The following is an 11878-nucleotide window of genomic DNA, read 5'->3' as shown; positions in this document are numbered from 1 at the left end:
ACTTTTGACATTATTGCTTTAAAGAACAAATAATTGAGCGTGGTCTCAAAGGGAGTCAAGTTTCCTCCACAACTTTCAGGATTAAGTTCACCATGAAGCCTACAGAACGATGCCAAACTGTCCCATCGATAAGACGGACATGATTGTTTCAACTCAATGAGTGTCGTCTTGTTGTTCCATTCCTTTGTACGCCTTTAACGTGTCCCCATCTCTGTGCCTGAGAAGAAAAACGAGGGTTTCTGGGAAACGGGAACGGAGATGCTGATGTGTTTGAGTGTAACGTCACTTTGTGCAAATCTTCTGGGTTTTTTTCCAAATAAATTTTTAAAACAAGTTTAACTGTGTTACTGATCTCTCGCAGAAGAAGACGGCTGTCCAGTGTGTGCTTACCGCTAGGGCCAGAACTATTCATACCCCTGGCAGATTTAGATTCAAAACTTTTCATTCAACCAAGAAGTTTGTCTTCGAGAGAAACTGAAGGAAGTACTTCTCTAAAGATGACAATGTAAAATCAGTTTCAGTTCTGGAAATAATTATTACACAACAGCATATTAAAAATGGTTATACCCTTCTAATCGATGGATAAACCTCAATGAGTAATAGTCCGACCTGCCATGTCTGGCCAGCAGGTTTCCTCTGGATGATTTCCCTTTGGCTCCAAGTCTGTCAGGTTGGTGGGCCTCCTGGCCATCACCCTAATCTATACTACTACTACTTTATCTTTACACCCCATCCGCAGGTCAGGACTGGTTGGGTCAGGCCAAAAAGCTAACATGACTTCCAGCTAACATGTTGGTCAAACTATGTTATAGTTGACTTTAAAGTCCAACCTGCTCATCCCACTTGGCTAATGTATTTATTGCATTTAACATTTATTTTACAATCAAGATCACTCTGAATTGAATCACTAATAAAAACTTTAATTGAAAGTTCAAATCAACAAAGGCAGCGTAGGTCAAAAGAGGAAAGGTGGGAGATAAATGATGCACATTTTAAACATGTAAACTGGAATTTAGTTTGTACCCAAAACATGATTGTTTCTCCTGATACTAAAAAAAAAAAAAAGAAAGCCATCTATCGTTCTGTGTCTATGAAAGCATCAGTGTCCACCACCTGCAAAGCCTTGTCTGGACTGCACCAGGTCCACGCTGAGCCACAGCTCAGTCCCCGTACCGCACTTCAGCTCGGAGCTCCTTTGTGACGTAGCTTAGCAGGGCGGCGGTGACCTGCTGCTGCAGGGTGGCGTTGCCCATAACCAGGGCAATGAGCTGGGCCGCGTCCATCCACTCCACGCTGTCCAGCAAGCCAACGATGTTGCTGTAGAGTTGCTCCTTCTGTTTGGGTGGCAGCTCCATCAGGATCTGAGGCAGAGGCCTGAACTGCCCGCTGGTTAGCCAGCTGCCCAACAGGCCCCCCACCTGCTCCACCTCAGAGACACAGAGGAAAGGTACGGCTTTAGTGACGTTAACATGCAAAGCTAACGCTAAACATTCTGCTTCTTCAACATGGCTTCAACTCTGAACGGCGGATATAAAAATCCTTTAATAGCTACAAAACATTTTCTGTGTTCGTCTGAACACGATCGTCGGTTCTCTGCACATCCTTATGGAGTCATGAGACTTCCTTCTTTGTGACATTTCCGTTTTGGTTGGTTTGGATGAACACTCAACCTTTCGCTTAGTTCTTTCTGAAAAGCTTTCAACACCTACCCAGCAGTCTGTCGGTTCTGGCGGCTCGCATTTGAGCGACCTGCAGTTGGAGCGCTGCTGTTTTTAAGGACATGGAGGCCCGTCCCTGCTAGGCACATCCAAGTTAGGTGCAAATCAATGACCCCCCCCCCCCCCCGCCCCGCCACTGTCCTGGGTCATTAGAGGCTATTGCTGGGTGTGAGTTGTTTACTTGGCTCCCAAATCACCAGTTCTAGACAACCACATACTAGGAGAAGCAGACACGCAAAAACATTGTCATTCCATTTGTGCCAGGAGTTTCTGAGAAACTCAGGAGAATTCTCTCCAAACACAACATACCATTAAATTTCAAACCTAATAACACTTTCTCTTGAATCCATCAAGAGAAAGTTATTCCACCAAGATGAGAGCATTTGCCTTGACACTTCATTTCTATTCTGCAAGGCATACAGATAAGTAAGGAAAAGCTTTCAGCTTGCATTATCTCACCCATCATCATTAAGGAAATGGTACCAAAGCATTGATGGTCAGCCAGCCTCAGTGTCTTGTCAGCTAGAGTTCCCAAAGCCAGTGAGGAAAACAGCAAGTAGTTTGTGCACTTATGCTCGATGAACTGTCCCATCAGAAAGCACACAGAGTGAGATGGGAAGAAGTTCTTGGGCTATGTGGATGTTGAAGCGGAGACAGAAAATGATGATGATGCTGCAGAGGTGTTAGTCCTTATGGCAGTTGCATTCAACAGTGCCTGGAAAATACCACTAGGACATTTTCTTGTGCACGGGCTTAACAGGATTACATGACACTGTGGTAAGAACGGTATCTCTGAACGCATGTAAACTGGCAGTATCTGACAGCAGTAATGGTGGTCCTGTTCGAAGTTGCTTCAGATAATGACATACAAAAACCAGAGATGACCAGGTCTATAAGTAACATGTGGGACGACAAGGATGCTTATGAGGGTCAATACGGGACACATGATGATGATGTCATACATTTTGACACTTAGGTTGGACGAAAAAAAGCATATTGATAAAATAGGAATCATATTGGATCGATGTTGATAATTATCATCAAAAAAACTAATAAAAAAAACACATTTTAAGTGCAGCCCCGGCCATTTATTGCTGTTGCTTAGCAACCTATTTTTAGATAAAGAACTCACGAACACTGAATTCAAACTCAACCCTTTATTAAACCGACTTTTTACCAAAAACTGCAAATTTTTAAAAAGAAAAAAAGAACACTGTTCTATCTGAACTCTTTGAAGGGGGCGGAGCGTTCCTTGATCTGCGTTTGTGATTGGGGTTGGGAGCTGGTGGAAGATTCTAAGTCATCCAGCTCATTGGTCAATTCCAAAAAAAGTAAAAAACAAAGCAACTGGACGTCGTTATCCGTAGTTGAAGACGTTTCGCTTCCTCTCCAGGAAGCTTTCTCAATTCAAAAAGTCTGGAGTAATGTGGGAGTAACAAGCTTTATATTACTGCCAAACAAAGGTCGTGTAATGGCTTAGATAATATGCAAATTCAAACAGAAAACAGGTCCTTGTATGGCTTAGATAACATGCAGAATTCAACAGAAAACAGGTCCACACCTTAGTAATGGGCGGTCGTAAAAACCATTAAGCCAGCAGATTGGACCGAAACTGGTCCACTCCTCTGTAACGAGGAGTCGTCAGGGTTTTTATTGGCCTGGTTTAAAGGAGCAATGTTTTGATCACCCGTATGGGGGTGAGGATTGAGGTGGATGATTGGCTGGAATTAATCCTATAACGCTGGAGTATAAAATTTGTGAGAGTGGCTTCCTTCCTTCCTTTTCAGCTCTGCGTTTCTAGTGCCACTCACATTTACAGTAGTCGTGTTTCCAGTAACGTCTTTAATGTGCATTTTGAAATATGGCATTAGAAAAGGTTAATGAAAGGAAAAATTCTAATTAAAGAGTAAATGCACTAAAGCGAAGGTGGAAACACATTTGTCAAATTAGGTCTGACGCAGTGAACATTTACCTCACGACTGATGCGCTGTTTCTCTCCATTTCTGATCTATGATGCTAGTTTGCAACCGCCACTTCATGTTTATTATAGCGTAACGTCAACGTATGACGACATTACGCTTTGCGTTGCCAGGTCATGTCGCATGTTCTTTTTCACGTCACTTTAAAAGCTTGCTCCAAATTCACATGGGAACTGGATGGATAAACGGCTAGTGTTGCTTCACGTCGGGCTCCCCTCCTTCTAAAATTGAAAGGTAACTTTGGCAAACTTCCCTAAGCTCTCTGAGTCACCTCACTGCCTCTCCCAGTCTTTGTTGTAGCTACGTTGTCTTTTCTATGACGTAGTTTCTGTTTTGCACGGCTGCATCCTTGTCCCGTCCCGTCGTTTTTCACGAGCATCATGGCGCAGGTTGGTCATGATGTGGGACGCTGCTACTTAGTTTGATTGACCGCCACGGCTTGGTGACTGCAGAAAAGCGCCTGTCAAACAATTTTCTGACTTTTTAGAATCTGACCCAGTGAAATGTGGGACACCGTTTCAATGTGTGGGACAGGAGGGGAAAATGCAACACAACGTCCCACACAAACCGGGACACGCTACATACAATTGAACAACATTATACTACTACTACTGGAGTAGATTTGACCATTTTTTTGCCCGTGTACAACCTAATGAGGAGCCCAAAGTTGGCCCTCATCTCACCATTACCCAATGTTCTGCTTGGGCGCCCCTGCATTTAGACAACGAGGACTTCCCTCCTCCGGCCTGGTCCTTACCAACAGCAATCCCTGCAGGTCCACCCAGCAGACCCCCGACAAACGCGGTCCCCCCTGCCACAGCCGCTCCCTTGGCGGAGCTTTTCACCGCCACTTTGATCTGGTCGTGTGCCGACAGCTCACAGCACAGGCGCATGACGTCATCCATCCGCGGCGCCATTCCTGAGCCGGAGCACGGTGGGGGGAGGACAGTGGTCGGTCAGCAGGAAGGAACTAAGCTGGGAATACAAAGAATCAGTGGTCAGTCGTGTGTCTTACAAACAGCGAGCTGAGTACACAGGATACAGACCAAACTGAGGTGTGATTGAAGTGAAAGCAAAAGTGAAAACATTTGCTTTATTCAGCACACAAACAACATACAGCCCCGGTAACAGGTGTTAACAGGTGTTGTGCCGCAAAGCGCATGCCTGCAGAGAATAGCGTGTAATGTCGCGGGAACGCGCATGGCTCAGGACAACAGCATCAACTTAAGTGTCTTTAAATAATATCACAGTAAATGACACATGCTCCCTGTGACATAGTCCGCCTGTTTAAATGCAACCTCTCTTTCATATAACATCACCACTGAGAGTCACCGCCTGACAGGATGAACTTTCCATCAACAGTGGATCTTAATGCGCTTTCACTTTCATTGTGTCCTAAAAGGTTTAGACACACGTAGAGGCGTCTAATGGTTGATTTAAAGCTCTGACTGGGAAACAAAGCTTTAAATGTTACTGTTGGTAGAAGAGTGGAGAACGCAACCTCCGGAGCAGAGAACCTGACCCCGACACATTTAAAACTTCAAAACTGTCATTTCTTGAAGTAGTCTGCCAAATAACCAGTTTTTCACGAGGTATATGGGTAAGAAAAAAAGTCTTAACATCAGGTAGAAGAATAAATAGCTCAGTGGGTCTTCGTTAATATAAGTGATGCGCGTTCCCGCGACAGGGCACGCAAACCTCGTCAGGGACAGGTTTTTCAGCGTAACAGCGTCTGGCTTCTTTCGTTTTCTCCCTAGCGGCCGGTTTTCTGGGCTGAGACTAAACTGGAGCCGCTGTAGAACAAAGAGAAGCTGCTGCGGTTTCACCCTCCACTCCTCACCTTACCTTGGCTTCTTCCCAACAGAGCGCTGCTGAGCTCCCAGTGTGCGCTGAACCGTCTCTGGTTCCTAGCCTTTGCTCTATTGATGTCCAGCAGCTGCCTCCATTCGGTACTTTCCCTACGTCACGGTGGGTGCGCACCATTTGTTAACCGGCGAGGCAGTTATTGCTGCGGGTGGGCGTGGTTTGGGAGCTTTTACAGCGGCGCGAGATCCTGACTCCTTTAGGCAAACGAGTTTTTTTTATTTGAAAGGAAATAATTATGCTTCTACTCGGGCTCCAAATGCAAGGACACAACAGTCATTTAATAGAGATGAAATGTTAGCTTTTCTCAGATTTGTATCAAACTAAGAATATAACCCCAAACTGACGGACGCATTTTTAAAGTGGTGTATTTTTTTAGCACCCCCTATGCGGTGCGCCGCCACTGTACGTGTGCGACCCCGACAACAATGACCCCTCTGTTCTGCTTAGTGGACAGCCGGCCGACGATGCGGACCCGGAAATAACCAGCGCCTGGCCATATGGTCGCTCCTCATTGGCTGAGACTCGATGACGATTCAGACCACAGGTACCGCCCCCTCTCGCTGATAAACAACTTTTTGGTCGCAGCAGACTAGGAAGACAAACAAGGTAGCGGCAGATCATCCGTGCGGGAATAACAGCAACCTACCAGGCAGGTAAGTGACAACCTGCACCAGTCTGGGTGGATGAGCAGCCTTTAAACTCTGATGTGTTTCTTTCTTTGACGGACTGCCTCTGATCGCAGACACCGGCGATCACGGCTCCGTGTTATTGTTATCCGAGTGGGTGAGGGGCCGCTGACTCTGAAGTAAAAAAAAAAACATTTTACCTAAGATCTGTTTTCAGGTTTTTTAGCTCTTGCTTTTAGTTCTTGTGGTCTTTGTATTCCCTCCTGTTCTTATGTCAACATATGTTGCTTTCAAACATATGATCAGAGGATTCCTTGTTTTGGCGGCGTTGTAAGGAGGTACAGGATGTACTAGAGACGTTTTTACCTAAATATGTATTTATTCACCTGCATAATCTAAAACGACTCCTACCCCGAGTCATATTGCCCCGCATATGACTTGTAGGAAATAAATGGACTATGACGCGGAGCGCATCATATAAATACGACCATATTGTGCAATAGGTTTGAGTGTTTGTACCAACCAGCCAGGGCAACGTTTCATACCAGACTGAACGATGGTGGTGATGAGGATCCCTCAACTAATTTAAAGCTGATGGACAATTTAAAAGTTATAATGTACTGTTTGGGAATGTGGTTTGGTGATTTTAATAAATAATATCTACCAGAAAAGACGCTCCATTATTTTTGACTTGATTTGGGGTCAACAATCTGTCACGTTTTATTGAATCAAGGGGCCCAAATAAAGTGTAATGCTGTTTTCTGGTGATAACGGTCAACTGAATGAAATTACATGTAAGATTTTGAGCATTTTATGTAAACTGGTCTTCATAATTCACAAAACTGTCCACAACAAATACAAACATTGCGAGGCCTATGGTTTAAGTAAATGTGTACCCAAAGTTTGGTTCACAGGCCTGAGATGTTAGTGGGAAGCATTGAAATAGGACATAAATGTGTGAAGGACCAAACTTTCATTCACATGTTCTTATTAGTGTGTTTTGGGGGCGTGGAAGGAAGTGTGCATGTACTGATCTGAGCCCTTTCACCAAACTTGCCACCACAGCCAGGGTACCTAAACTGGGAAGTTATGCTGGGATTGTTTAAACATTACAGACGTGCCACCCTGTCTGCTGCAGGCCTCTCACAGCAAAACTAATGCAAACGAACAAGAACATATAAAATGAACGCATATTTAAAATGTTGCTGAGTTTGAACAAGGATAAGTACTTTGACTTTTCTCACCCTTCCCATATATGGGTGGCTGCATGTCACTGGATGAACCGCTGGCATGCGCCCGGTGAGATGTGGATGTGTGGTAATCCTTTGTTCAATACCTAAACCTTTGCGTCATGCCCTCATTTATTTACCTCTGTTTAGTTGAACAGTGAGTAAAAAGCCAAGTACACCTACACTGGATGCAGATTTGGAGGGTAAGTCATTTAAAATAGATGTATTCTAGACATCCATGTGGACCAGATGGCCTGATTCTTCAGACCTTAAAAATAGACGATGGTGCAGTTTCTCTTCACCGTCGCTGCATTTGTATCGGGAGGTAATTCCATCTTGGTGTGTTCTCAGCTAATAAAGTTCTGACAGGAATCTGTTCCCCCTACATCCCACTGATGTAACAACCCAGCCAGCTGATCTAGAGTAACAGGAGCAGCTGCTGTACTAGACAAGCTGCTGGTCTGTGCCGGAACAGCCAGTAGAGGGCGCTGTTTCCGCTGTGAAAGAACTGAACATGCCAACAGAGAGGCAGACGCAGTTGGAGGAGGTGATGAGGGACTTTAAACCCAATAAGCAAACTTCCTGTACACAAAAACCTAGAGCTGTGAGGGGCAGAGTGTACATTCTCATGATGGTTTGTTGTGTTTCTTAGATCACCGGCTGGAAACAAGACTTAAAGAATGATCGGAAAGATTCTTTCTCAGCTGCTCTGGAACACCGGAGAAGCCTTTGAGGCAGCAGGTGACACCAATGAGGAGCTCCTGGAGTTTGAAGAGGAGGAATGGGTTATTGTTAACATCCCAGGTGAGGGGTAAAGCCGCGTCTCAGCACACTAACGGCGTTTAAGCCACAGTTGTTTCTGCTTCTCGGTGTTAATGGAGGATTATTCTGACTGGGAGCAGAGAGCAGACCCATGCCAGCTCCACATGTGGACCCTCTTGAGAACCTGCTGATCGAGCACCCCAGCATGTCCGTCTACCAGATGAGATGCAGGATGGGGGGAGCAGAGGAGGAGGAGGAGGAGCTAGCTTCTGATGAAGAGGAAACCTCCAGGTAACCTTATGGCACCCGGATACGATGCGTCATTCCTCAGCCAATCGCTGTGGGCGCCAAGTTTTCCACAGATAGATGTTTGGTGAATACTAGAACAGTCTGATGTATTTATGGGTAACAGAAGCCAAAATAAAAATAGGAGAATGTCAGAGTAGGATGGTTTTAAAGGAAAACCCAGGGTTCCTACATAGTTTCATGTCAAGATTCCATACTTAGAAGTTAGTGAGCATTCACACAATCTCATGATAGCCTTTACTCGCAATGATTTGGACCTGTACATTTATGCAGACCCGTGGCTGTGAGACGTCACATTTCCTGGCATCTGGCCGCCTGGGGGAATCCTCTGCCGTGTCTGCTGGCCGTGCAGAGGTCCAGGAGCCAGGCGGAAAGAAAGAAGCTTGGCCGCAGCATCCTTCAAAGGCAGAACATGACTAAGACTCAGTTCTCACCAAAGGACAAAAGATACGGCAATTTAAGATGCCCTTCCCCGCGCCTGTACAACTACTGAAGTGGAGCGATCAACTTTGAGAGGATGTGTGGGCAACGAGGCACTCTGACCTCCGCCCAATGATCAGCGCTGTCTGGTGGCACCAAATGACTCAGGTTTCCACCTCACTCCACGCTACATACACTGCATCACTTCATTTAAGGTTCACTGTCTCAAAGATGAAGTCGTTGATGTTTGCTCTGACCCTCTGCACTGGTGCCATCGGGTCTCAAACCACCCAAAACTATTAACCTCAACCTGAAAACGTGCAGTCGGAACGCATCTTTAGCTTTTCCATGATGCGTTATCAATGTCAGTTATCTAGTACCAGCAGCTGTTTGGTTGACTTGTGTGATGATGGACAACAGTGTGTTGTATTATATCTGTATCTTGACAAAAAATGTGGGTTTATGTATGTTACTTTTATTGGTAGATCTTGTGAAAGTGGATTATCGTGGATTGCAGTGGGATTGGTGCTGTGTGTTTTTGCTTGTATTGCTTCTATTAACCTGTAAAGTATTCATGTAAAAGAAAAAAAAACCATTAAAATGAATAAATGCTTTTATACTTTTTGACTGGCAGTCTTTTAATGAGAGAGCAGTTGTTGTCATACAGGTTGGATTTTCTATGTGCACAACAAACATGTGGAAGAAGGTGCTCTGGTCAGATTAGACTAAGATAGAAACAAACAGGAAGCAATCCACCCTGCCTTTATCTCAAACCACCACAGGCGACAGTCTGAGAAAGTTTAGGATGAGTTGGTGACAACAGAAAACTATCTCTGGTGCATTCGAAGGTGATGTATTTTTGCCATGAACCTCTTGACTTTCTCCGGATCAATCGCATTGGCCCAGTGGCCACCGTGCTTAAAATGAGAACCGATGATCATTCCGCTGGCGTCGAGGAAGCTTTCGACGTTGTCATGTGTCACTCCAGAACCGACGAGGACCGGGATTTTCACAGACTGAGAGACCTCTGCAAAACACAGCAGGAGAATCCCTTCATTAACACTGACTTCAGTTTAGTTTCATGTGCTTTGTACAGTCCCCCTGCTTTGTCTCATCAACTTTTAACACAGGTCATAAAACATCCTGGACTGCAGTTCTTCCCCATTCCCAGGTAGGATGTGAGGAAAGGTTTTGGAACTAAAAAGGTGACAGACTGTGCTGTTATACAGCTTAAAAGTGACAAAATTACCCCAGAAACTCTTCCTCACCTGGTATAGCAATATGGTTTGTTAGGAAGGATTGTTACCTCCTTAAATGTGGTGCAGGCAAAAAATGGGGCGATCGATGTAATCACCAACGACAATGTTTAGATGAGACCTGAAAATCTAGCTTTTACATGTTCACAGCCACAGAGGGGAAACTAATGTCCTTATATCATGGATAAAAAGACATTTTTCACTATCTGACATTAATCATTTCCTGTTGTAGGCGGTCAGTTAGCATTACTTACATTGTGATGGCTGCATTTATAGCCACACAAATGTGGTAACAAATATCATTTATGATATTTAGTTTCTTTTTCATATAGGGTTTCATTTACAGAGCCATTTCATTATTTGGAATTTATTTATCACCATTACATTGTATTTCAAAATTAGTGAGCACATTATGATTTACCCTGTTTTGTTATAACTCTGTTTAATTTATACTCTGATTATAGTAGGGTTGCTCTAGTCCCTTGGCTGAGGAACCAGCAGGTGGCCAAGGGGCTGAGCTGATTTGGGCCACACCACATCAGTACTATGGGGGAAATGGGGTTTTGCTTCATTAGGTTTAGTTAGGGTTGTGTATGTTTTGCCCCATGTGTTTCTTTTGTGGACTGATCTGCCACTATTTAAGTTCCTCTTGGTCTCATTAAGGCAGGTCAGTTTGTTTGAGTTAGTTCTGTTACTAGTTATTATGAGTAGTTTTTGTTCCTTTGACCTCTTTTCTGGATCCATTTTGTACTTGCTACATTTTATCTTTTTTGGGTTAAATAAAAGAACCCTGTTTTTGGAAAATACACCTGACTGTCCTTACTGCTCGGTCCATCATATACATTATTTCTTTCTCCTAAATACCAGAAAAAGAAGACTAATTCACTAGTTTTTGGAGAATTTGTTTGAATTGAAGATTGGAACATTACATACACAAAGACGGCTGAGCTTTCAACAACTTCTAGCAAACCATTATTAGAAGCTTCAAGAGGGATTAACCTCAAAAAGACCTAGTTTAAAAAGCAATCCTACCAAATACTGAGGTAATGTTGCTAAACTTCACACTTTTAAGACAGAAATTATTTGAACATTTAGCAAATAAAGAAATTTTGGTCCTCCTTAACTGACCTGAAACCTGATTTACTTCCAGATAGTAAATGTTAAATTTCAAATGCAGGTACATGAGATTTTCAGTGTTTTGTTTAAACCTTGTTTTTCATTCAGATCCAACTTTTTCTCATTTGAAGTTTGAAAACAAAATAGAGGGACAGAAGTATAATAGTGTGGCAGAAAGAAATTTAGATTGTGTATTGCGTCTCACTCAGCTTGATGGTGTCCATTTTCTAGTGACAAAGTACAGAGTAATAGTGCAACATGCGTTCATGACACATGAGATAAGTGAAGACGCATTAGCTCAGATGAACTTTGGACAGGAAGATGGCTGAACTCCACGCTACTCATGGGCTCAGCATCCTGCTGTCTCAGTTTGCTCAATTCACAGGACAGAAATCACGTGTGTGTGTGTATGTGTGTGTGTGTGTGTTCTTGTACTTGCAGCTGAGAGAGAATTCTGTTTTTGTTAATTGTACTGGTAAAGTGAGGACTTTGATACAAAAGGAGGACCTTTTTTGGTCCTCACTTTTTTCTGGGTTAAGTTTAGGACTATTGTGTCAATTATGTTTAGGTATATGACGGTCATGGTTAGGGTCAGGGTTA

General features: G+C 43.8%; 3 protein-coding genes across 6 annotated transcripts in view; 1 reads left to right on the top strand and 2 right to left on the bottom strand.

The window, feature by feature from the left end:
* Positions 1-738: 738 nt before the first annotated feature.
* On the bottom strand, positions 739-4649 carry LOC118562840 (protein C19orf12 homolog). The gene is made up of 2 exons (XM_036135720.1): positions 4387-4649; positions 739-1427 (listed from the first exon to the last, which is right to left on the bottom strand). Exons 1-2 carry the CDS (start codon positions 4612-4614, stop codon positions 1161-1163), a joined length of 495 nt encoding a protein of 164 aa, XP_035991613.1. The 5' UTR covers positions 4615-4649; the 3' UTR covers positions 739-1160.
* A 1451-nt stretch (positions 4650-6100) lies between these two features.
* Positions 6101-9525, top strand: LOC118556405 (tumor protein p53-inducible nuclear protein 2-like). 3 transcript variants are annotated; one of them, XM_036136317.1, is made up of 4 exons: positions 6101-6216; positions 8071-8222; positions 8321-8471; positions 8760-9525. In XM_036136317.1, exons 2-4 carry the CDS (start codon positions 8099-8101, stop codon positions 8977-8979), a joined length of 495 nt encoding a protein of 164 aa, XP_035992210.1. In that variant the 5' UTR covers positions 6101-6216; positions 8071-8098; the 3' UTR covers positions 8980-9525. The 3 variants fall into 3 exon arrangements, with proteins under 3 accessions (XP_035992210.1, XP_035992211.1, XP_035992212.1); XM_036136318.1 differs by having other exon boundaries at positions 6123-6212; XM_036136319.1 differs by lacking the exon at positions 6101-6216 and adding an exon at positions 7941-7965.
* zgc:162297 (uncharacterized protein LOC555865 homolog) overlaps positions 9524-11878 on the bottom strand; it is a 16509-nt gene continuing 14154 nt past the window's right edge. For both annotated transcript variants that reach the window (XM_021315951.2, XM_012861623.3), the window contains one exon: positions 9524-9933. In XM_021315951.2, coding sequence (XP_021171626.2) covers positions 9734-9933 — 200 coding nt within the window. In that variant the 3' untranslated portion in view covers positions 9524-9733. The remainder of the gene's footprint in view (positions 9934-11878) is intronic.

This window comes from Fundulus heteroclitus, chromosome 4 (genome assembly GCF_011125445.2).
Source record: "Fundulus heteroclitus isolate FHET01 chromosome 4, MU-UCD_Fhet_4.1, whole genome shotgun sequence".
Lineage (NCBI taxonomy): Eukaryota > Metazoa > Chordata > Actinopteri > Cyprinodontiformes > Fundulidae > Fundulus > Fundulus heteroclitus.
The sequence above is the reverse complement of the archived record's forward strand: the minus strand, read 5'-3'. Positions and strand labels throughout refer to the sequence as shown.

What these genes read in the sequence shown, in the direction of transcription:
- LOC118556405 (XM_036136317.1), top strand. Translation starts at nt 8,099, where the DNA reads ATGATCGGAAAGATTCTTTCTCAGCTGCTCTGGAACACCGGAGAAGCC. An exon ending in GGTTATTGTTAACATCCCAG is followed by an intron (nt 8,223 to 8,320) that starts GTGAGGGGTAAA and finishes GACTGGGAGCAG; the next exon opens with AGAGCAGACCCATGCCAGCT. An exon ending in GATGAAGAGGAAACCTCCAG is followed by an intron (nt 8,472 to 8,759) that starts GTAACCTTATGG and finishes ACATTTATGCAG; the next exon opens with ACCCGTGGCTGTGAGACGTC.
- LOC118562840 (XM_036135720.1), bottom strand. Translation starts at nt 4,614, where the DNA reads ATGGCGCCGCGGATGGATGACGTCATGCGCCTGTGCTGTGAGCTGTCG. An exon ending in GCGCCCAAGCAGAACATTGG is followed by an intron (nt 1,428 to 4,386) that starts GTAATGGTGAGA and finishes TGTGTCTCTGAG; the next exon opens with GTGGAGCAGGTGGGGGGCCT.